This window comes from Mastigoproctus giganteus, chromosome 12 (assembly GCF_048544385.1).
Source record: "Mastigoproctus giganteus isolate SK-2022 chromosome 12, ASM4854438v1, whole genome shotgun sequence".
Classification (NCBI taxonomy): Eukaryota; Metazoa; Arthropoda; class Arachnida; order Uropygi; family Thelyphonidae; genus Mastigoproctus; species Mastigoproctus giganteus.
In genome coordinates this window covers 166,046,124-166,069,772 of record NC_143586.1, presented here as the reverse complement: position 1 = coordinate 166,069,772, position 23,649 = coordinate 166,046,124, and the positions used below count along the sequence as shown (strand labels likewise).

General features: G+C 43.0%; 1 protein-coding gene across 2 annotated transcripts in view; it reads right to left on the bottom strand.

The window, feature by feature from the left end:
• The window catches only part of RhoGAP100F (Rho GTPase activating protein at 100F), a 271,546-nt gene that overhangs the window by 43,315 nt on the left and 204,582 nt on the right, over positions 1-23,649 (bottom strand). For both annotated transcript variants that reach the window (XM_090386878.1, XM_090386879.1), the window contains exon 6: positions 262-422. In XM_090386878.1, the coding sequence (XP_090243004.1) occupies positions 262-422 (161 nt within the window). The remainder of the gene's footprint in view (positions 1-261; positions 423-23,649) is intronic.

The window sequence follows — 23,649 nt, the reverse complement described above, 5'->3', positions numbered from 1 at the left end:
GCTAAAAGCTAAAGAGCCGCAAATTTCCGAACCCTGTACTACATACTAGTTTTACACCTACATACACATCAACTGTAGGTATGTGTACAGTGTTCACCCATCCATCTTTTTATTTCGGTGATGTCGTCCACTCGCTTTTATTAGGATAAGTGGTTCTATTTCTTTTCTTTGTTACAACATGCATTATGTTGAATTTATTAAATAACTTATAACAACCAAATATACAGAATACCAATACTGTAAGAATAGCTTCTGTCTTACCAGGTTAACTTTTGGGAGACATTCAAGTATACTGAACATAAGTTTGGCATTTCCTTCTGGATCATCTGGGAGACAAACGCTAAGACCATCCACTAGCATGTCAAACAATCCTCTTGTGAACACTGGTTCTGGCAGTTCTCGTAAATAATCTTTAAGGAGACCTGAAAAAAAAAAGTGAATAATATCATGCACGGGAGGAGATAACTGTTATTAATTTTCTAGTGTTTATTTTTTGAGAAATCCCTAGCTAAGGTGCAAAAGGACATTTGCTTCATTTGCACGGCTGATATTTAAAATCCTTAATTGCCCAAAGAAAAAAAAATAACTAAAAGATAATACTTTGAAATAGAGAATCGAGAGTTTAGATAATTTACCATACGAGTACCTCACTCAAACGCGGGACGATTCCGTTAAAAATGGGATTGTTTTATAGTGAGGTATCCCATTGTCCTGCCGATAATAAAACTGGACGGCAGTCTTTTTTATTTTTATTTTTTCAATAGTGCCATTCAATTTAAAAGATACACCGATGAGCCAAAGAATTATGACTAGCGAGTCGTTATGCAAATCGAAGCAACTGCAGGTGAACTACGGCACGTGCGCAGGTCGAGACACGGTATAAAAAACCTGATACTGAGCTCTGTCAGATGGGAAAGGCAGTGGACTTAAGCGAGTTTGACAAAGGCCAAATTGTAATGGCCAGACGACTGGATCAGATCATATCCGAAACGGCACAGCTGGTGGGCTGCTCACGGTCAGACGTGGTTAGTACCTACCGAAAGTGGTCCGAGTAGGGCAAACCCATGAACCGCCGTTGAGGTGTTGGACGACCACGTCTCATCGATGCTCGAGGTGAGCGGAAGCTCTCCCGGATGGTACGTGGCAACAGGAGGACGACTGTGGCGCATCTCGCCAGTAATTGGAATAGTGGTGATGGAGTAATGTGTCGCAACACACACACTACATCTAACTCTGTTTAAAATGGGACAGCGCCTACAATGGGCACGCGAGCATCGAAACTGGACCTTCAGTGATTGGAAGAAGGTCGTCTGATGAATGACGTTTCTTATTGCACCATGGGACGGTGGCTGCGGTGTCATGCTTTGGGTGATGTTCTGCTGGGATACCGCAGTCATCCATGTGCCGGGCACACTCTGACGTCTACCACCTACCTAAACACCTAAAGAGCAAGAAGAAGCTGGCCCGGCCGCGGAAGTAGAGGCCATGAGGCAAAATTACTGGACCTCAAGAAACATATACACTGCCCAAATACGAAGAGCCAAACAGGAATGCTGGGAGCACTTCGTTCAGGCCACTGGAAACGGTGACCCTTGGGGACTTGTGCACAAAGTTACTACAGACAAACTCCCCAGGGGTGAGGTAGTTGCTGCAACCCGACTCCCCAGTTGCAGTCCACTTTGCAGTCGCACTGACTACCCATGAGCAAAAGCATCAGTGCCAACAAAACGATGCCTATCAGACCCAGGAAGCAGAACCATACTTCACTGAAGAGGAACTCACTACAGCCGCCTCACTGATAAAATCAAACAAATGCCCGGGACTGGTCCTGCTTGAACCAGAAATTATTAAAAACAGTGGTCGAGATCGCACCCGACCTGCTCCTCAATCTCTATAACAACTGCCTTCAAACAGGAACCTTCGCAACAGATTGGAAGAAGGCTAACGTAAAATTAATCTTAAAGAACTCTTCCAAACCTCCCGCCTTCCAGACACACCCTTCTCATTGTAATAAGCAAACTACTAGAATGCCTTCTATACTCCCGCCTCTTGAAGCATTATGACAGGGCTGGGCTTTCCTCCACGAACCAGTTTGGTTTCAGCCGGGGGTCTCGGCAGTGGATGAGCTTCAGCACTTACTGAATAAAATGGCCACATGCAACAAAAAATACTTCCTCGTGATCTCTGTGGACTTCGCCGGGGCGTTCGACTCCCTTTGGTGGCCGAGCGTCCTGGCGAGGTGCAGGGCCGCTTGTATTTCGGGAAACCTTTAGAACCTCGTCAAAAGCTACCTGTCAGACAGAGAAATCACAGTGAAAGCCCCCTTCCAGACACTGACTAGGAACATTTACAGAGGCTGCTGCAGGGCTCGGTCCTGGGCTTCCTACTGTGGAACATCGTACTGGACGGCTTCCTTACCCAGAATCATGGCGAGATCAAAACTCAGGCTTTCGCCGATGACCTCATCATTACCGTTACGGCAATTTCACGAGCAGAACTGGAAAGCATGGCCAACACCTTCCGCCAGAGTACCCTGTAACTGTTTTATAAAACAACCTTTCTACCGATCATCGCTTATGCCTCAGCAATATGGTTTGCCAAAACAGCAACTGTAGTAAACCGACGCATCCTTGATGCAACGCAAAGAACCATCCTACTGACAGTTACACATGCTTGTAGAACAACCAGTACCCACGCACTGTAGGTCTTGGCCGGGACTCTCCCCCTTGACTTAGAGATCACGCGCAGGGGAATGAACTACCACATAGAGAAAGGAATACCTTGTACATACCATGGCTATACTGTGGACGTTAATGCGCCACAAAAATAATGAAAAGATAAGACTGCAAAAACACCTGATGCAAGTTTGGCAGGAGCGCTGGGCCAACTCAAATAAGGAAAATATCACCAGGAAATTCATTCCGAACATTGACAGGATGTACCCCAGTCCCCCAACTTGGTTTCAACCTGGCTTATACACCACCTATTTACTGACTGGTCACGGGGCCTTTAAAGCCAAGCTGACAGCAATGGGGATTGCGGTGGATCCGAGCTGTGCCTGTCGGGAGCTCGAGTGCTCGGAGCACATTATGTACGATTGCACTCATTATGAGGACCTCAGGTGCAGACTGATCACTGCAATACACTACCTCCCCAAGAACTTGGAATCACATCTATTGGACTCACTAGAGGAATATAGGGAGCTAAAGGAATATGCCCAAAAACTATTTCGTAGGCGTAAAACACTGATAGCCATCTACAGAAGAAGAAGATAAAAAATTAAAAAAAAAATAAACAAAATAAATAAATAAATAAAAAGAGACACAGAACACGCGTGGAGAGGACTCAAGGAGAACCTCCCTCAGGAACCTGCTCACTACTAATCATCTAAAACCAGCGATCGCAAGAATAACCCCATGGAGATGCGGATCTTCCCATGATGAAGAGAACTACAACCATTGATAACAGACTAACAACGGACCTGACCACTGTTCATAGCTGAGGACAATTCTGGATATTAAAGGCTACCGATGACAGAGAAGACCGACGAAGATAGAGAAACTCCAAGTTGCTGCCTTGACGGAGCCATATTGGCTCAAGGCTCTGCACTCTCTTGTGCAGTGCAATTCTTTTACTCCCACACCCGGCAGGGGGGGAGGTTACGGCTTGCTGTCTCCTCTCTTTCCTGCCACACCATTCCTTCCCTCTGGTGGGGCATAGCATGCCTCACTGAATAATTGGGGGTCACCTACCCTATTGACCCTCTTCTTCCTATTTCACCCCCCCAGCCTTCACTCTCCCCTCCCAGCACTTTCTCTTGCACAGTGTATAGCCCTACACGTCCAAATTTAAAATACACCAAAAAAATTTCGCCCAACCTTTTAGGCACTTCAGAAACAGGCTTTCAGCGTCAACCCCATATTAGTGCTTTAATGTAAGTGATTTAAAATCAACCGCGGTCGTTCCAATTTTATTTTAGGTCCTAGCCACTAAAATCCCAGGAAAGTAAGTGGCAGGACCTGCCAGAGTACAATTGACTCAATGGTAACACCCGGCTAGCCTCCACGTGGCGAGGTATGGGCAACGTCGGGTTCCATTAGGGACCTGGCGGCCAATAAGCCGGATAAACAATGGGAACAACATATAACACTACTCATGACCCACACACTTCTAAATCTCTGGCTTTGACAGGGTACTGTCACCGATACATAGAACATTCGCGGAGATGGGAGAAATCCCAGGAGCCGCTAGACCCTCAATATACCTCATACCTCATACCTTCCGCCAGAGTACTATATAGGTAACACCCGGCCGGCCTCCCCGTGGCGAGGTAAGGTAACGTCGGGTCCCATTAGGGGCCCGGCGGCTAACAGGCTGGATGAACAAGGGCACAACATGCTACATACCACATGACCATATACTTTTAAATCCCTGGCTTGTCCGATACAGTGTACATATGCGGAGATGGGAGAAATCCCAGGAGCCGTTAGACCCAAATATACCTATACCTATACCTTCCTGAACCTTTCACGATTGAGGTGCTCAAACCTTCCCATGAACCTGTACAACTGCCTGCAGAGTTATCTCACTGAGAGAAGAGTGGTGATCCAGGCACCTTACTCTAGAGTTGAAAGACAGATCTACAGAGGATACCCGCAGGGCTCTGTGCTTGGATCGCTCCTTTGGAACTATGTATTGGATGAATTCCTCTCCATGGACCTTGGGGACGTCCGGGCCCTGGCTTTTGCGGACGACCTAACCCTGATCTTGGAAGCTGACTCAAGGGCTCAGAGGGAAACAACAGCAAATAGAGCCCTATCCGTCCTTCAAGAATGGACTAGAAAGCACCCTTGCAAATATCTCTAACCAAGACTCAATCCATTCTCTTCAAAAGATACCTAACACCCACAAGGCTTGCACAAATTAAAATTAACAACAAAACCATAAAATTAGTCATGGAACTAAAGCACCAGGGAATCATTCTCGACAGTAAACTAACTTTCCTACAACATCTGAACTACATCCAAACAAAGATGAAGAAATACGCAGCAATGGTGGCAAGGATCATCCGCCGGGACTGGGGCCTAAAGAGGCGCACACTTGCCCTCCTCTACAAAACAGTCTTCATTCCAGCAGCGACATACGCCTCAGATGTGTGTGGTTTAACAAGGCTACAAAAGCGGCAAATAGCAGGAAACTCAATATTATTCACCGACCAGTTCTTCTTACCATGACGCGTGCCTGTAACACCGTCGCCACCCACGCCCTGCAGGTGATCACGGGGGCCTTGCCTCTTGACTTGGAGGTGATACGCACAGGCATGCTGTACCAGCTTGGACGAGGAAAGAGCACGACACACAGGGACCACATCGCAGACCCCGCTGGGAATCGATCTGCAGAAAAGAAACGACTACAAAGATACCTCCAATCCGTATGGCAACAACGTTGGATGGAGTACACAAAAGAGGGATAACTCTCAAGTTCATTCCAGACGTACAAATAACGTATCCAAAATCGTCTTCATGATTCTCCCCGGGACTCTATTGCACTTATTTATTAACAGCACACGGTGCTATATGCAGCAAGCTAACAACACTGGGAATAGCCAACAATCGATTTTGTGCATGTGGATCACAGGAGACCTGGGACCACCTGATGTATGACTGCCGACTCTATGAGGACTTCCGGGGTCTATTCATCATTGAGCTACAATTTATCTCTAAAGACGGAGAGCGACACCACCTACACAGCACTGTCCAAATATGCCCAAAGTATCTTCACAAGAAGGCCGACCCTGCCGCAACCACTAAGCCCACTTGACTAGACAGCAACCCGCTACCATGAAAAGTACAGTGCAACCAACCCAAGCAGCAATGGCTTGTTGCCTGGACAGAGGCACTTGACCACAATAGGATAGGATGACGCCCTCACGAAAATTAGAGCAAACCAGATTAAGACACCCATCCCCGGATGTGATTCAAATTCGGAGGAGACTGACTACAAAACGCATCGAAGCCTGGAGAGATCGCCACTTCTCCGACAAATCATCATGAAATGTGACTAACTGAAACACGACTACTGAATGACCAACAGATCCGGCCAGTAAACTCCACTTCCCGGACAAGAGTGATGAAAACGTGACAAACACTGGACTTGACTACCACTTGCAAAGACTACAATCAAGACAGAATGGACGGGACCTGAATCTCAAGAACGACAACTGCCTGCTCAGACCTCTGTGGAGGCAAAATGGATAACACTGGACTTGACAGTGCAGCTCTGCTGCAAAGCGCCTTATTGGCGATTTAATTCAAGCTCCCTCTCTCGATTTACTTTATACCCTCCTCGGCGGGGGGTGACGGTCCTCCCCTCCCTGCCACTCCTCGTTTCCTCTGGTGGGGCCTGGGCAGGCCCACTGACCACTGGGGTCGTCTTTTCTATCGTCCCCATTCTTCTACCTATACACCAGAGTATTCCCTAAACATCAAAATTGAAACTCGCACGACTTTTGGCTACCAATTCTAGCGTTTTCCTCCTTTTTATTTATTTTTTAAGGTCCTAGCCGCTGAAATCTCAGGAAACTAGGTGGCAGGACCTGCCAGAGTAAATAATATCTAAACTACTGGGTACCTGGTCTGCCTCCATGGGGCAGAGTGTGGACAACGTTGGGTCCCATTAGGGGCCCAGCAGCTAAATGACCAGAGGAACAACGGTACACGACACTACAGATATACAAAATATACCAAAGGCCCGGTTGCCTTGGGTATATTTTAGTATTCGTATTTGTATTAGTAACGGCCGCATGGTGCAAGAAAGCCTATGGCTTATGCTGCACCAGCCAAAAAAAAAAGGAAATTAAACATATCATCCTATGCGCTTCCCTTGCCCGAAAGTACTATCCAGATGACCTTTGAATTTCCCCAAACTGTCGGCCTCTACCACCCATGAAGGCAACTTATTCCAGTAATTTATAACTCGCTGGCTAAAATAAAACTTCCTGCAGTCCAATCTAAACATTTCCCCCCGTAACTTGAATTTATGTCCCCTAGTTCTAGCATCATTTATAATCTTGAAAATTTCGTCCTCATTCATTTTACTGATGCCTCTCAGAGCCTTAAACACCTCAATCAAATCTCCTCTAAGGTGTCTAGTTTCCAAACTCTGCTACCCACATATTCGAAGTCTTTCTTCATAAGGATGCCCTTTTGCCGATCTCACCAGGCGAGTTACCCGTCTTTGCACCCTTTCAAGAAGCTCGATGTCTTTCTTTAGGTGCGGTCTCCATACTTGAACACAGTATTCCAAGTGTGGTCTAACATAAGCCTTATATAATGGGATTATCACGTCCCTATCTCTACTTGCAAAAGTTCGATAGATCATCGATAGAACACCATGGGCCTTCCTTGCAACCTGTTTACAATGCTCAGAGAATTTCATGTCTGACCGTATCGTAATACCCAAGTCCCTTTCCTCCAGTACTGGGTTTAGTTGAACTCCACCAAGTGAATGTTATTTTGGGATTACTGTTTCCCAGGTGTAATACCTTACACTTTGTTGGATTAAAGCATAGTTGCCATTTTTCTGACCATTCCTGAAGTCTATCTAGGTCTCTCCGAAGAAGCTCAGCTTGACAGTGATCATTAACTACTCTACCAATTTTTTGCCACAAAAGGCTTTTCATTTGTAAATATCGATGCAAAATAACTGTTGAGTTCATCTGCAACGGCAGCTGGTGTATTTATTACTTTCCCCTTTCCCTTACGTAAAGGTCCGATCTGGTTTGTCCTGCTGCTCTTAGCATTTATATATGTGAATAATTCTTTATCCCCCCTCTTTGCTCTGTTTGCTAGTGATTTCTCATAAACTGCCTTTGCCTGTCGAACCTTTTCTGTGGCTCCATTACACATCACCTTGTAGCTGTTATAGGCTTCAATACTTTTTATTGCTCTGTAACCTTTCCATGCCACCTTTTTCTGCTCAAGTAATGTGGCAATTCACTATTCATCCAACTTGGAACCCTTCTCGTGGAGTATTTTTTTAATGGTATATACGCATTCAAGGCATCTATGATTAATGTTTTAAAAGCGTACCACAGTTCAATTGTATTCATTCTCTGGGCGATATATACCCAGTTAATAGAGGCCATGTAGCACCTTAAGGCATCGTAATTTCCTTTTCTGAAATTAAAACCCATTCCTTTGCCTTTTACTTCTGCTACCTCTCTCGTCATCATCCACCGTAGAACTCCGTGATCACTTCCTGCTACTGGTTCCTCTACTGTCAGCCCTGTTATGTCATCTGATTCATGTGTGATGATGAGGTCTAGGATATTCTTTTCTCTAGTATTTTTGTTCAGTTTTGGAAAGAATTTACGAGCGATCTCGCCCTTTGTCGTCTCTGTCCATCTTTGCTGCCACTCCTGAAGTAAGTAGGTCTGTAGTCGGGCTTTTTCCGTTTTTTTGACTGCTTCTGGGTTGATTGTGAAGTTCTGATGATTTGCGGCCACTCCCTTTGAGTTCATGTAGTCCTGCTTTCACAGCTTCTAAATCAAAAGCTGCTTTCACAGCTTCTAAATCAAAAGCTGCTTTCACAGCTTCTAAATCCAGGTGGAGCGCTCCAGCAAGCACCTGCAGTGCAGGTGTGCTTACTGTGCATCAAGCTCGTGTGGTTGTCAATAGTATGGTCCTGTGTGTCGTGTCCAGGATTTTCTTGTTGGTTACTAGTGCTGTTTTGGTGTACCATACTGCAGCTGCGTAGGTTATTGCTCGGTTGATTATAATATAGCATTAGGGTTCGTTTTTTCAGTCCCCAGTCCTTCTTCGCAATCCTAGCCACTAGGGCTGAGTATCTTCTTATTTTCATTCTTATGTATTTTAGGTGGGGTATGAAGGACAGGTTATTATCTAAGATAACTCCTAAGTACTTCATTTGCTTGGTGAGTTTGATGGTCAGGCCATTTATTTTTATTTGGGGCGGACACTGTACCTGAAGAGTTCCTTTCAGCAAGATGGATATAGTTTTCGATGGTGCAATTGTTAGCTGGTTTTTTGTGGCCCAGTATTGTAATTTCTGCATTGCCTGATTACCGATGTTTTCCAGTTGGACTCTGGAATCTGCCTCAATAGTAACAATGAGATGGTCTGCAAAGGCCCGGGCCTCAGCCAGTCCCAAGTCCTGGCACAGGAAACTCCAAGACCATGTTCCAAAGGAGAGGCCCCAAGACAGACCCCTGTGGACAGCCCCTATGTACGTTTCTTGTGATTTTTTGATAATTTGTATTTATTTCCATTCTTCTGCCTGAAAGGTAGTCTTCCATTGCTTTGTATAAGTTGATGGGTACTACAGCTTCTCTCAGTCTCCTTGGCCACAAAAGTGAGTCGAATGCCCGGCGAAATCGACTGAAATTACTAATATATATTGTTTCCTGCACCCTTGTTCCTAAGCAGATCTCCAAGGGCATCCACCGTAGAGGATCCTGGCTTAAAGCTTAACGGATTTTTAGCTGCCAGGTCTGCCCTTTCGTACTGTGGAGCAGCCTCTCATATAATTTACTGACCACTGAGAGCAGCGCGATGGGTCTGTATGATGATGGACATTCTGGGTTCTTAGTGGGTCTTCAAAATTAGCTTGGTGTGTGCAGTTTTCAACCCCGCAGGGAATTTCCCTGTTTCCAAACATCTGTTGTAGAGGGTGAGTAGGATTTGCGGGGCAATTTCTACTATTTTTTCAGTATCTCCGGTTCGATCATATCAAGTCCCGGGCATTTGCAGTTTCTGATGCTGGTAGCAGCCGCGCCGAGTTTCTCATGGGTGAAGGGGGAGGGGCTCGAGCGCAGGGGTGATATATTTTTAATTTTCTTCGCAGATTTTATGTTGTTCTTGAAGAGTTAGGGTCGCGGGTTCCTTGAAAATTGTGTCGAGTATATTACCCATCGATTGCTCCCAAGTGGTTGTATAGTCTCCTTGCGAGGTCCTGGTGGTGCCGATCACCTTCCCCATGAGCAGTTTGTTTGTAGTCACCTTGTAAACTACACCCCAGCGGTCAGTGCTTCCTGGGGTGGATACTAGACGCTCCCAGGAACGCTTCTTGCTTTTCTGTATTGTATCCGCATAGTGATTTTTGGCTTCTCGATAGCGTTGTCTTAAAGCCTCCACTTCATGTGGGGGCCAAGTCCTACGGGCTCTCTGGAAATCTTTCCTAGCTTTTTGCATCTGGCGTCGAAGCACGGCTATTTCTGGGGTCCACCAGAGAACAGCACCAGGTTTTGGGTTTTTTCTTTTGATTGTTCGATCGCTAATGGTTTGTATTAGGTCTGTGGTTCCCCTCAGCAGGTCATGCGGGTCAATCTGTGGGTTTATACTGGCTGGGTTGCTTTCTATAGCTGTGATTATTATTATTATTATTTTAGGGTTTCCCGTAATTAAATACATTAACCCGTATTCATGTCTGAAAATTGCGTGTGTTCTCTGGTCGATTTGCCTGTTTTGCTGGACGAAAAAACCCCAGTTTCTGAGGGAAAAAACCTTGCTATCTGCGCCTGAGACCGACTAACTCAGCCACGGAGTGAAAAAAGCCCACTAAAGTTCCTCCCGTCATCAACGGGATTCGAACCCGGGCCTTTTCCACCCGGTGTGGGGAGAACGGTGGCGGTACCACTGTGCTACCCACGCAGACTCTATAGCTGTGATGAGCAGGTTTTTGAATGACATCCAGTCCGCTTTGGCAACTGCATATCTGTTTTTCTCCTCCACCCTCCAATCGGTCACAAATCCCGCCAAGTTCCTAGTGGCTAAGGATACATCAATCGTGGCCTCCCAGAGAGTGTTGCAAAAGGTTGGAAAGTGGTGAGGTTGATTTAGCACTGTCAGCTGTGATCCTGCCAAGTAATTCTTGAGGAGTTGACCATTTTGGGTTTCACGCCTGCCAGGGGTGGTACTGTGCCATGTCGGGGATCGACAGTTTACGTCAGCTTCAATGATGATTTTTTGGTTTGGTAACTGCAGGCATCGAAGATAGTCGATTGCAAAATCTATATGTTGTCCTGGTCTACAATAGAGTGCCACAACGTACAGGTTTCCTAAAGTTGTATTTAGCTGGGCACAGGCGGCCCACTCAGTGCAGAACTGCGTGATTTTAGTCACTGTGATATTGCTGTTCCTTACCAGGACAGTAGCCCATGGGGTGTCTTCAAATGTATCACTTTGTAGGTGAGTGGGTAGCCTTCAAACCCATTTTCCATGCGCGTATGGCTCCTGTAATATGATGACATCCGCGTTTTCCTCTTCAGCTTTAACCCGGATCTGGTCGGCTACTGCTCTATCCCTGTGTGCATTTATTTGAATTATTTTTAGTATACTTGTATTGTAAGCTTTAATTTTCGTCCCCATAGTTGATTCTACGCCGTCCGTAATCACTAGCATTGATGGAGTACTACCACTGTTTCTGGTAAAATGTCTTAGACCTTTATTCCTTCATAATCAAACTCCTCAGGTCAGTCTTCTACAAGATCTTGTCCCAACGCTTCTTTCCTACCAGCTGGCACGGTTATCTAATCAGGCCCCTTTCCAAACGCAAAACTGCCAACTTCCCGACCAGGTTCGGACAAATTCCCCCTTCAAGTCTTCTAAAATTTCTTGAGAAGATACCTCCTCCTTGTTGGACCAGACTAGAATCAGCCATCACAAATACAGCGTGCAATAAAAGAAAGATCTGCAAAATCAAACCTTGTTGCAACAAAGTGTCATTCTCGATACATTCAAAGAGAATGCCGAAATTGCCATTACTTACGTCAACATTCAGGCCTTTTTGATGCTGTTAATATCCAGTCACTAGTGGATCTGCTTGAGCATCATCGCCTCTCCGTTAATGGTGACCTTCTATGGTTTCTGAATACGCTCCTCCGTGAGAGAACTGTTCTCCTCAAGTTTGTCCAGTTAAGAGGGGTATCATCATCATATTTTACACTACATGCGTTCCCTGAACAAGAAGTTAAACGAAGCTAAAAATACATTTAAAAATAAAATGACCTCTTTGCCTTCACTATTATATGAGAAATATTTCAGACATCAATAGAGAAGTTTCTGCCCCTGCCATGAAGAAGCAGGTCTCTACTATTTTGCACAACTTAATTGTTTCTTTTTCTTAAGCTTAAAACTTTGTATAAATAAAACCCTCATTTTACTTAAACTATTTACTATCATTAAATATATTTACAACTATTTAAAAAATAAATATCCTATCCACTAAAATCTCACTTGTAAATGAATTTAAAAACTTCAGAAATATATCTTAAACTCACAATAGAACTCAGAATTTTCAAAAAGCCTCGAAAGCTCAGTGAGGGCGACATCCCCTACAACTCTACTTAATTCCTCTCTGAGACTTTGATATAGCTTGAATTCCATTGTAATATGTTCACTATTTTCTATCCTACCACATCTACAACACCCATCTTCAATAATTCCAAGTTCATACAATCTTTTCTTCGAACCATGACCCGTTAAAAGCATTGTTCGATCTAGCCCGAGTCCAGACCTTTGCTTCATCTGTAGGGTTTTCCTCACATCAGAAATCATGCAATATGTTATGCGACCCTTATCAGACTCACTCCAACTCGTTTGACATATTTCATAGGTTGCATTAGCAAATCTCGTCCTCTCCTTTTTAACGTCACCTTTTTAACCTCTATCATATGTCTTTTCAAGGATCGGACAAGATCTGACCCCAGACAATGAAGCTGGTCTATTCTTTTCAGTCATATAACTTAAGGTTCTTTCCATAATTACCAAATTATTTGGTTTATACCAGCTACTACCCGTAAGTCATCGTTGGAGACCGTCCTACACGCCCGCGTCAATGTTTGCTTCAGCAACATATATTTTGACTTAAGAGCAGAAATTTACAATTTATGGATTATTGTCCAATCTTGATTTTTAATCAGTGGTTTTTCTGCTTCTCTCTATTTCCAACCAGTTAAGAGGGATATCCCACAATGTGGGGTCCTCTCCGGTCTTTTGTTCACTGCTGTAGTCGGCCCAATTACCAACAGAAGGCGTTATATTATATCATACGCCTATCATCTCAAGATGCTTACCTGTTCTTCCTGTCTGGCAACTTACAGCCTAATTAAACGATAAGCTTGCTGAACTTGAGAAGTACATATCCTCGTTTGGCCTCTTCACAAATCCAAAGAAGTCGGCACGAGCTGTGTCAACATAATCTCCTAGAAGGAACATAATTTTTGCATCGTTTCATATATGCTCTGAAGGCTGCTGAGAAGGTTGTAGGTGTGTTTAGCCCTCTTGTTTTCAGGAATAACAGGGCAGGCATTCGTTCGACTTGTGCGGAGAAAGCGATGGTTGCTATTTTCTGTATAAATAGCAACCATCGCTGTATAAAGACTAATCTTTATACATTGTGTTCCCAAAGGCACTATAGTGACATGAAACTCGTACAAAGAGATTCTGAAGAAAACTTTATCCTATCGTCTCAGACGAATCGTCCTCACTGACTGAATTACTTAATTACATTCGATTTCATCAAGACAATGTTCCTCTCCTTCGTGCTTCTGCTACGTTCAAATTTTTTTACATACAACAAAATGGAGCTTATCCCATCCTCTATACTTGCCTGACCTAGCACTTAGTGAATTTTGGTTGTCTCCTACGATGAAGGATGCTCTTCGTGGCAGGACTTTTCTTAGGCGACAAGCAGCTGCTTCGGTTATCCACCAGTGGACTAAACACATCTCCAAACAAACCTTCTCAGCGGGCTTCACAGCTTGGAAGAAAAATGTGAAAAACATATGTTCCTTCTAGGAGATTATATTGACAAATGACTTCTGTTTCATTTCTGAATTTTGTGTATTTTATGAGAAATAAATTTGGAAGCTTACAACTTGAATGTACTTCATAAGCTTATGAATAGCACACACACACACACACACACACACACACACACACACACACACACACACACACACACACACACACACACACACACACACACACACACACACACACACAAAACAACCTATTATTTTTAGGCCACGCGAATAATTAAATTCATCTGCAGTGCATTGTGTATTGTGTCTGTAAATTGCGTGTGTTCTCTGGTTTATTTGCCTGTTTTGATGGAAGAAAAACCCTAATTACCAGGGGGAAAGACCTTGTTATCTACGCCTGAGACCGACTAACTCAGCCACGGAGTGAAAAAATCCCGTTAAAGTTCCTGGCGTCATCGACGGGATTGGAACCCGGGCCTTTTCCACCCGGTGTGAGGAGGACGGAGACGATACTCGGACCGTTTTATACCACTAAGCTGAGTACCTCAAGGCTCTCCCCTAGGTCCTCTACTTTTCATTGTTTTTATAAATGATCTTCCTTCTTTCATCTGCACCTCCAATATTCAAGTTGCTCTCTATGCAGATTATCTTAAGATCTACTCAGCAGTGAAGGAGATAACGGATTCTCAACAGCTTCAATGCGCCCTCAATAAATTCTCTCTGTGGCTATCTCTGAATGGATTGTCTGCTAACCCTTCGAAGTGCAAAGTAATCTCTTTCTCATTCTGAAGATCTCCACAACTAATAAATACGGAGTACACTATTAACTCTGATCATCGAAAAGTGTGACCAAGTTAACGCCTTGGGGATTCTCTTCTCCAGCAGTGCTAAATTTGATGCCCATGTCCTTAAAATCACTAGCAAAGCATTCAAAACACTGGGATTTATCAAACGGAACACCTACAAGTTCAAAAACTACAGATATGCTGTCATCCTTTATAAAACTATAGTTCTCCCAATCCTTGAATTCATCTCACCCATCTGGAATCCTCACACGAAAACTTTAATTAACAAAATTGAAGCAGTCCAAAAAAAATGTCCGTTACCTTACGTTCCGTAATCCTCTATTTTTTCACACTGTGTACTATGAATCGCTGTGTGATTACTTTCACCTGAGGTCTCTGTGCACTAGAAGAGTTATTGCTGACATCACTCTTCTAGCCCAAGTAATCACTGGAACTTATGAAGCATCCGATATCCTTAGTAAAATAAACTTCAGTGCTCCTTGTAGACAAGTTAGGAACTTTACACAGCTTCGCGTTGACTCTGCCACCACGGACTTTATGAAGTTCAGTCCACTGAACAGAATCAGCAAATGACTCTCTCATTGACTTATTTGACAACTCCCAATCACTGATTAACTCCATCCACAAGTTTGCCTCTTCTCTTAAACTGCAAAGTGACTAGCTCTCATCTAATTATTGTAGTTTATTATTTTTCTATTCCTAACTAATTAATTTATTATTTGTTTTACCGGTAACAACTTAATGCAATCCTCTTTTGTACATATGATTTTAATTTTTAAATCTATATCAATGTTTATCTTCCTGTTGGATTTCATATTATTGTTATCAATTGTGTTCATCGTTCTGCTCTCAGATACACTGTTAATAGTTACCTGTTGTGTATCTTGTTGTTAATAAAATAAAAAAAAATACCACTGTATTACACGCGCAGACTTATGAATAGCACATTCAGTATGTTGTTGTTGTTATTTGGTTTTTAGGAACATTAGCACATTCAGTATAATCACCAAACTTGCCACACTGATTGCAAATGACTTCAGTTTGAATCTCGTCAGTAATTTTTTCAGTTTGAATCTCGCCAGGAATTTTTATGGGCCTTTTTCACGATGTGGCTAACTTAGTCGGTCTCAGGCGAGGGTAACATGGTTTTTTCTCCCGAAAACTCAGGTTTTTCATCCAGAAAACAGCAAACTGTAAATCGACCACAGCAAGCAATTTACAGACATATTATATACGGCGAAATATAGCCTAAGTTGCCGATGGGCCTTAAACACAACAATAGCGCCTTATAATATCCACAAACAGTAAAACTAGTCTTTAAAACAAGTTACACTTTCGTTTGGTAGCCATAGCACCCCAATGTTTGGTTTGGTTCGGTATACAAAACACATATAAGAAACATTTAAATATAAACATAAATAACAAATGGGTTACATTAGGTGTACAGAAGGATTGAGCCGGGTTTTTGCTAAAATAATATACCATAATCGTTCAGTTAAAGTACTCCAATACTTTTGTTAATTGTTTAGCTAAACTTTAGCAGTATTGTAACAATCGATGTCTTTTGGGGTACGAGTAGTTTATTATTTTGTTTTTTTTTCCTATATTTATTTGTGCAGTGACTGCTTTTTATTAGTTAGTTGATGATCTAATATAGTTAGGGAAGGACGTTACGTGGTTATTTTCCGTGAAGATTAATTACTATATTTAATAACCACTATTGTACTATGTAAAATTAATAATATACACTGAGTGATCACTAAATTATGACCACCTATCTAATAGTTCGTAGGTCCTCCTTTTGCCATCAGTACAGCAGCTATCCGACGTGGCATTGATTCAACAAGATGTCGGAAGCGTTCATCCCTCCAACCAAGCTGTGTGTAATGCTGCCAGCAATGCAGGTATGGAGGTGATTGGTGTATCCAGACGCCTGATATGACTTTCCTTAGTGTCCTACAAGTGCTCTATGGGATTGATATCGGCGGAGTTCGAGGCCAATCGATATGCTGGAAGTCAGAACTGTGTTCTTCAAACTATTCCTGCACAACAAGTGCCCGATGGCTCGGCGCATTGTCATCTTGGAAGACACCATCGCCATTCGGGAAAAGTGTAATATAGCGGGGTGTACACAGTCATCATGCACTTGACGATAGCGGAGACCAGTGATACGTTGTTCCACATGCACTAGGGGTCCAAGTTCCTGCCAGTGAAACGTGCCCCACACCATACAATTGCCTCCACCGGCCTGCACTTTTGATACCATGCGTGATGGATGAAGAGTCTCATGTTTGTTGACGTCAAATCCGTACACGACCATCCACAGTGTGGAGTAAATAATGTGACTCATCCGACCAGCACACCTTCTTCCAGTCTTCTAACATCCAACTTGCATGCTCTTTGCACTAACGAGTCTTTTACGCCGATGAATCTTGATTAGGAGAGGATGCCGTATGGGTCGTCTGCTGGTATAGCCCATACGTGTGAGCATGCGACGCATGGTCACGCCAGATATTGTTCCGGGTTGGCCCATGTTGCATTGGGTAGTCAACTCTTGAACAGTGCTGCGCCTGTAAGCCTGTACGAGTCGTCCGACTCGGCGCTCACTTCTAACTTCAACCTTTCGCTGACCTATGCAGTTTTGCCGTCGGGTCGTTATTTGACCGTTTTGACGCCAGTCCTGGTACACTTTAACTACGGTGGCTCTCAAACACCCCACCAGTTCAGCCGTTTGGGAAATCGAGGCACCAGCTCGTCGAGCACCCACAATCTGTCCTTTATCAAAGTCCGATAAATCCTTCCTTTTTACCCATCACGCTCGGAATTTTATTACCTACTGAACCACTGACACCTTATCTATGCTACGTAGTCGGCTAACTCCGCACTCTCGTATCTCACGTGGTCGACGGGTCGCATTCAGTTTTCATAAGGGTGGTCATAATTCAGTGATCACGCATTGTTGTTGTTTTTTTTTTTTTTCCTTGGTAGTTGTTGGCGCATAGGCTTCTGTGGCCATAATGCACCTCCCAAGGTTTTTGCAGTACTTTGATCCAAGCCCGAGGCGGGATTCGAACCCGCGATCTTTGGGTTGCCAGGCAGGTACTTTACCCACCCGGCTAGCCCCGTCGGCCATCACGCAGTGTAGTTTATTAAGTTTACAGCCCAAACCACTACATATTTAAGGTGACGTCTGTTCATGGGTATCTTACCGATACCCATGAACAGACCATACTGTTAGAGGACCCTTTCTGTTTTTCTACCCCTAACACCTTACTGACACCTATCATCAGACTATGATGATAGGTGTCAGTAAGATACATGAAACGTCACCTTAAATGTGTAGTGGGTTGTGCTGTAAGCTTAATAAACTATATTATTAATTTCACGTGGTATAAGAGTGGTTGTTAAATACAGTAATTAATCTTCCTGTTCTTTAATTACTTTTGATTTTTTTAAATTTGATTCTTTAAATATATCGATAAATCCTTCAGGCCAATGGTATTCGAAATAATATCCTGAACTTACGATTTCCCCCACTTCTTAGAATTAGGAGTTAGTTAATATAACAAGCAGCTATGAGTAAAAGCAACAAGTAAAACACCCTTATTAACCCTCGTGGGTAGCACAGCTGGTACAATCACCGTCTCCCCACACCGCGTGGAAAAGACCTGAGTTTGAATCCTGTCGATGATGTGAGGAATTTTTATGGGTTGTTTTCATTTGGCTGAGTTAGTCTCCCATCCTAAGACGAGGAAGCATTGTTTTTCCTCGCGGAAACTCGAGTTTTTCGTCCAGCAAATAGAAAATCGACCACAGAACACATGTAATTTACATACAATATATACGGAACAGTATGGCGTTAGTATTTGACGCTCCAAAAACACTGTTACAACAACAACGAAACATTCTATAAGAATTGATAAGGAAATCAACTCTGAGTAAAAAAATGCAGGAATCTAGGTTGAGGTGCTTGGACATGTGGAACGAAGAAGTGAGGAGTATGTGGGGAAGAAGCATGAAAAGTTGAAGGTGATAGGGAAGAGGGGGAGACTTAAGTTGAGATGGAAGGACAAAGTGGCAGCGGATTTAAAAGAGAGAGGATGGAGGAGAGAGGAAGCCAGGATAGGGAGGAATGGAGGAAAAGAATTAAGAACGGAAATGCTGACCCCCATATAAACGTGGGAAGAAGGCGAAGATGCAGAAGAAGATTTCAAAAGTCATGTTGACAAAATAGTGAAACAGGCCTTTAAGAAAATAGGATTTATTTAACGTTTTTCATTAACTTTTAAAAATTCATACTAGCGGGGACTTTAATCATTACATTCGTGCATTCCATAAATTATAATCATTACTAAATAAATATAATTTACATTTATTTCATTATAGAAGACAGGTGATAGGCCAAAGGTTTATCCATAAGGTTATAGACAATAATTATATAAATATTTCTCTAAATCCTTACATATATTTGAATACCCCAGTTTATTTTACTAGAAATGTAAAACTCTTTTATTTAAAATTTCGAACTGACCATGGTAGGTTCAGTCCTATTTTTGTTTACTTAATTTATTGGATGTTTTATGCTTGATCCTTTTCTACCTTTAAGTAGGTTCGCGAAATCTTCAAATTAAAGGACGTAAAATATTATGCTATGTTATTTAAGCTTTTATTAATCTCTTACACATATCGCTGTACAGCTTTTGTAATTTTGATTTGTTTCTTACATATTGTAAATGGGACAATCTAATACATGATAAATAAAAAAAATAATAAATAAATAACCTTACGTTAAGAAGCATTAACATACAGTTGCCATTTTTGGAATCATTTATGCTACCAATCTAATCTAAGCCATTCTGAAGTCAAAATGATGGTTTTCTGTTAGTATTAATATTCGCAATGGCCACATGGTGCAAGGAATCCTATGGCTTAAGCTGCAACAGCCAAAAAAAATAATAAAATAAAACAAAATAACAAAAACAAATATAATAAAATAACAAAATAAATAAAATAAAATAATAATACTAAAAAATAATAAAAATAATAGAAAAGGAAATAGACAACGTATGCATTTTCTTCCTCCCTTAAGTAATTATCCAAATGACCTTTGAATTTCCCCAAACTGCAGCCTCCACCACCCATGTAACTTATTCCAGTAATGTATAATTCGCAGGCTAATATCAAACTTCCTGCAATACAGTCAAAACAACCCCCCCCCGTAACTTGAAATTATGGCCCCTAGATCTAGAATCATTTATAACCTTGAAAATTTCGTCCTTATTCATTTTGCTTATGCCTCTCAGAGCCTTAAACACCTCAGTAAAAGTCTCCTCTAAGGTGCCTAGTTTCCAAGCTGTGCAACCCACATATTCGAAGCCTTTCCTCATATGGACCCCCTTTTGCCGATCTCACCAGGCGAGTTACCCGTCTTTGGACCCTTTCAAGAAGCACAATGTCTTTCTTTAGATGATGAACTTGAACACAGTATTCAAAGTGTGGTCTAACGATAGCTTTATATAATGGGATTATGATGTCCTTTTCTCTACTCGCAATTGTTCGAGAAATGATCGATAAGACACACGGGCCTTCCTTGTAACCAAATTATGATATTAGGGTCCCCCGTAAATGATTTCGTCTACCAATATTTATTTTGTCTGTAAATTTAATGTGCTCTCTGGTCGATTTGCATGTTTTCTGGGGAAAAAACCTTGCTATCTATGCCTGAGACCGACTAACTGAGCCACGGAGTGAAAAAAGCCCACTAAAGTTCCTTCCGTCATCGACGGGATTCGAACCTGTCTTTTCCACGGTGAAGATGCCACTGTGCTACCGCGCAGACTTCATTGTAACCATATATAGTGGACATAGTGTTATTGTTATGCCGTTCCCGTGGTTTCCCACAAATCCGCGTTAGGTACTCTGTTAACATAGCAAAGCCAGTCAGTGTGGGTTATGTGTGAGTAGTGTGTTGTTTGACTGGCCTGTTCGTTACTGGGAGGCGCGATCACCAGGAAGGAGCCTCCCAGCATCCGTCCACTGGCACGAGGAGCCGGACCAGGGAGTAAAAGACATCTGGCGGGTCGTCCACACTCCTGCAGGAGCGAGAGTGGGGAAGGCCAAGGAAAGAGCAGAGAAGAGACAAGAAAGTGGAAGACAGGTAAGATAGCGGGGATGACAGAGCGTAGGCATCCTCCCAGGCGAAAAGGAGCAGGAAGAGTGCTAGGTGCAGTTGTGGGAGTCCTGGAGAAGGACTGTGCGTATTAGTATTAGTAACGGCCGCATGGTGCAAGAAAGCCTATGGCTTATGCTGCACCAGCCAAAAAAAAAAAAAAAAAAAAAAAAATCCGAACAAAACAATGATAAAAAAAAAAAATGAAACCTATCATCCTATGCGCTTCCCTTACCCGAAAGTACTATCCAGATGACCTTTGAATTTCCCCAAACTGTCGGCCTCTACCACCCATGAAGGCAACTTATTCCAGTAATTTATAACTCGCTGGCTAAAATAAAACTTCCTGCAGTCCAATCCAAAGGTAGGAAGAGTCTGCGCGGGTAGCACAGTGGTATCGTCACCGTCCTCCCCACACCGGGTGGAAAAGGCCTGGGTTCGAATCCCGTCGATGACGCGAGGAACTTTAATGGGCTTTTTTCACTCCGTGGCTGAGTTAGTCGGTCTCAGGCGTAGATAGCAAGGTTTTTCTCCCCAGTAACTGGGGTTTTTTCATCCAGCAAAACAGGTAAATCGACCATAGAACATACGCAATTTACAGACACAAATACGGGTTAATGTATTTAATTACGGGCAACCCTAAAATAATAATTTTTTTTTGCTGGTAGGAAGACGAGAACAAGTAAAGTTCAAATTAAAGAGTCCAGGATCGTCACAATGGAGAATCACGGAGCGGCGTCGGCAGGGCTGGCCTCAATTTTCAATTTCATGACTGGAAGTTTCTGGTGCTGGGTATCAGTTGCTGTGTGGAGGAAGTTATCCAGGAGTAGTGTTCGGGAGTTGCAGGTGATGCCAGCGACGACAAAAGACCTCGTTGGCATAAGTGGTTAGTGCACGGAAAGCATCATTAGATTCCAGTAACTTGGTTTCTGGCCGAAGTGATGTAGTGTAGAGGTCTAGGAGTAGTTGAATTTTTAGGTCTAAGTATAAGTTGCATGAGTGCATCACGTGATCCCAGTCTTCAGGTTCTCCGCAGGTACAGAGGGCATCCTCGACTAGGCCGAACTCTAGAAGGCGTCTCTTGAAGGACCCATGGTCAGTTAATAGGAAGGAAGCATAGATGTTTGGAAAGAACCAAGTGGAACGTTGTTTGTTAATGTAGATTACCTCGGGGAGGAAAAGTTTAGTAGTTTCACCAGTTGTAGAGTTATTCCAGCGAGTTTGCCATAGGTTTATCAATTCTAGCCACACACGTTTATGTTCCTGTTTGATGTCGGTATCGGTACGGGTTTGAATAGTGAGGAATTCAGCTTCCTTATTCTTCTTGATGGCATGAGATTTGAATTTTACTCGTTGAATTTGCTGATTTTACGTTGAGCATGCACTAAAGTCATTCGATGGTACCATACTGCAGCTCCATATGTGACAATTGGTATAAATACTGCTGAGTATAGAAGGCGTTGATTTGGTCCTTTAAGACTCCAGTCCTTGCGGGTAAAGCGTGCTAACATAGTGATGTAATTTTTTATCTTTTCTTTGATAGCTTCGATATGGGGGATGAAAGTTCTCCTGTCGTCCAAAATTACTCCTAGGTACTTCACCGATCGGTAGTTTTTCAGTGGGCGGCTATTAAAATGTATGGTAAGAGGTCTGGAGAAGTCCAGTTTGCCTTTTAATAGGAGGGTTTTGCTCTTCTCAGTGGAGACTGAGAGTTTATTTTCCGTAGCCCATACGGACAGAGCAGAGAGAACAACCGTAGCCTGAGTTTCTATGGTGGTGCGGGTGGAACCCTCGATGATGATAACCATGTCGTCGGCGTAAGAAAGCTGAGTAGTGTGTGGGTAGTCCCTCAGGAGCCAGTCGTCGAGTATCATATTCCAGACAGCTGGCCCCAGGATGGAGCCCTGGGTACAGCCTCGGGTCAGATGTCTGGTGATGCTGTGATATTTTGTTTTAATGCTGACCTTGCGGTTGGAGAACTAGCTTTTGAGGCAGTGGTAGAAATTCCAGGTACAATTAGAGACTCTGGCCCTCTGAAGAACGCCCGGCCACCACACTGTGTCAAAAGCTCTTTTGAAGTCAATGAAGATTGCCAGTACATAAGTTGCATCCGGCTGTTCTGCAACTTTGAGGGTTTTAGATAGAGCATCAATTGTGGAGCACCCTTGTTTGAATCCAAATTGAAGCGAGAATGCCAAACCACTGGCTTCATATCCTTCTTTGTAACCAGTCTACAATGCTCGGAGAACTTTATGTCTGACCGTATCGTAATACCCAAGTCCCTTTCCTCCACTACTGGCTTCAGTTCAACTCCGCAAAACGTATAAGTGATTTCGGAGTTACTGTTCCCCAGGTGCAATACTTTACACTTTGCTGGATTAAAGCATAGCTGCAATTTTTCTGACCATTCCTGAAGTCTATCTAGGTCTCTCTGAAGAAGCTCAGCTTGACAGTGATCATTAAATACGCTACCAATTTTAACATCATCTGCAAATTTAGACATCACGCCCTCTATCCCTTCATCGATGTTGTTTATGAAAATTGAAAACAACAGTGGGCCTAATACTGATCCTTGGGGAATCCCACTTCTTACATCAACTCAACCGAATCTGAGGAATAATAATTTATTACAACCCTCCTGCCCTGAAGACATCCAGCTATCCATCTAAGAATTTTCCCAGTGATTCCAACCTGTTGCAGCTTATAAAGTAACCGCTCATACGCTTTCTATGCTGAAATCCAAATAAACAATGTCGAAATTATTCCTTAAGTCCAGGTCTTGAGTGACCCTGTCAGAATAGCTAACCAGATTAGTTAAACATGATTTCCCCTTTACAAAACCATGTTGAGTATCCTTCAGAATTCCATTTTTATCTAAATGATCCTGAATT